This window comes from Clupea harengus, chromosome 7 (assembly GCF_900700415.2).
Source record: "Clupea harengus chromosome 7, Ch_v2.0.2, whole genome shotgun sequence".
NCBI lineage: Eukaryota > Metazoa > Chordata > Actinopteri > Clupeiformes > Clupeidae > Clupea > Clupea harengus.
This window is the reverse complement of record NC_045158.1, coordinates 21219340-21221876: the sequence shown is the minus strand read 5'-3', so window position 1 is coordinate 21221876 and position 2537 is coordinate 21219340. Positions and strand designations below refer to the sequence as shown.

Sequence of the window (2537 nt, the reverse complement as noted above, 5' to 3'; positions counted from 1 at the left end):
ACAGATAAGGCTATCAAATACTGGCAAAGTTTGACAAAGTCGAGCCGTCGGTGAGCGTTCTGCAGCCCTAGTTTGTGTAGCGTGTTCCGCACCATTGGCACTTGTCTGACGACCAAGAAGATAAATACTTCACCTTTGCACTGAGACACAACTGTTAATAAATATTGCAGAATGAATGTGCTAGTTGGCCCTTGTCTGTAGTCTTTGCAGTATGTTCAAGTGCCACTTTTTGACCCAAACACGGGCGAGATATGAGATGACGCAACACGCAGTCAACCCTGACCCGTTGATAATTCCTGAACTGCATCTTATGCTTGTTTATATAGGGCGGACACACAGACTGACTGAAATACACAAGTGAAGGCACACTGTAGTAGGGCTCGAGCACTTTGACCATCTGCTTTAATTCTGTATTTTCTATGACCGAATATGATCGCATATCCGCAGCGATAAATACTCTTTGGTGTTAGTTAGTTTCTTTGGCATGGTCTCAATCTGCAGCGATAAATACTCTATGGTGTTAGTTAGTTTCTTTGGCATGGTCTCAATCTGCAGCGATAAATACTCTATGGTGTTAGTTAGTTTCTTTGGCATGGTCTCAATCTGCAGTGAGAGGCTGCCTGAACAGTGTGGGGAGGACTTGCCTTCCATCTGTTTAAGTCTCGTTCTGCTAATCAACACATTTGGGTGATGCCGTTGTAAGTGAAATGTTTGAAGTGTATCCACAGGCATATCTGACTTAAATTGAACAATGTCGGCATATAGTTTGACACATATCGCTATCCATTGAGCTTGACTAATCCGGCTAACCAGGCTAAACCGACATGCTACAGCTGATAGACTACAACTGATGCCAAAACTTTACAGGTAAAACGCATACTCTAGAATTTCTATTCTCTGTGTGCGAGTATTAACTTTAGACATGAATAGATTATTCTGGCCGTAATTGTTGGGTCATAGGGTGTACCGAACCGAGGAAGTCGCATACTGAACCGAATATCCCGTACCAAACGGTTTGTTACGAATACATGTATCGTTACACCCTAATAAATATTCTCTCTGCTTTTTACTGTTTGTTTTAACAGAACTGCTTTCTTCCCAGTATCTTGTGACCCATTTCTACTGTATATGTAAACAACCAGTACAGGTTCAAATGGGTGACCACAGTTTTTTGGGCAGAGCTAGGAACCATTCATAAATAATGTAGACTATGAAAGAAGTCATTGATTGTGTGCCCTACCAAAAAGGGTCAAAAACTACTTACAATGTGGAAATATGAACATAAGCCCTACAAGAATGTAATTAAACAAGATGTTAAAAATATGTGTAGCCATACTTGGTTCGTGTGTATGTGTGTGTGTTTGTTGAGAGAGGGATAGAGATAGATACATACATAGAGAGACAGGGGTGTGGTTAAAACAGAGTGATTTAATAAGTAAGTGTTATGTAAGTGTAAGCTGAAAGTTTTTCTTTTGTCCTTGGGTGCAGGACACTGAGATCAGAAACACAGCCATACTGACTGGGAAGAGGGTTGCCGTGCCTGTGCGGACTGTCGCCGTGGAGGCAGATGGCTCAGTGACCGACATCTCGGATTTCACTGACTGCAGCTCTACTGATGAAGATGTCCTCAAGGTATGGTACCTGCTTATGTATGTATGTATGTATGTATGAATGTGTGTGTGTGTGTGTGTGTGTGTGTGTGTGTGGTGTGTGTGTGTGTGTTCTTATTAAAACTGATGACATGGCTTCCTAGGCCTTACCCTCCAGCTTGAGTAGATGCTCAACTCTGCTGGTCTAGGTGTTTGGGTGCGGGAGTGTGGTGATGGGCATGAGCTTTTAAGCTTGGCTGCACAGGTATTCAGGTCAAATTAATAGCAAAAGAAGTGTGAGGGGATGTTTTATTGGATATATGGAAAGGCCTCAAGATTAATGTGTGTGCGAGTTTGTGTGTGAGTGTGTGTGTTTCGGTCAGGTGACGGGCTATGACGGATGTCTCACAGTGAGTGCTGTTTGACCTGAGGCAAACAGACAAGAGGGGACCTGTATGTGTGTGTGCGTGCGCGTGTGTGTGTGTGTGTGTGCGTGCGTGTGCGTGTGTGATTGTGTGTTTCTGAAGTTCCCTCAAAGTCACCAACTTCTGACCACAAGCTACATCTTTCCACATAGTTCCCATCATGGTTTGCAAAAATGAAAACGGTGATTAATACAAATGAAATACCCACCCACTGGTTTACTCCTTCGTTACCCACCTTTTCATATAAAAACTCTGTAGTGTTAAATACTATTAAGTTGTTTCCTGATGCATTCCTAGTAGGCATATTTCCTTGAACCTGTATCTGATGCCAGCGAGACCTATACATGGACCCCCATGGTTCAGATTGGATCTGAACTGTGGTACATTTGCGTAACTCTTCCAACATCAGTATGAGCACCTAGGTTTCTGGTAATTGTTTTCAGCTGTCGCTAGGCAACACAACTGGGAGAGGACTGTGTCTCATTCAGAGAATTCTGTGTTTCGAGTTTATCACCCTACCATT

General features: G+C 42.9%; 1 protein-coding gene across 1 annotated transcript in view; it reads left to right on the top strand.

Annotated features, from left to right (window-relative positions):
- The window catches only part of LOC105904889 (transmembrane protein 132D), a 66537-nt gene that overhangs the window by 50523 nt on the left and 13477 nt on the right, over nt 1–2537 (top strand). Inside the window, exon 5 of the mRNA XM_031570821.2 lies at nt 1489–1632. Coding sequence (XP_031426681.1) covers nt 1489–1632 — 144 coding nt within the window. The remainder of the gene's footprint in view (nt 1–1488; nt 1633–2537) is intronic.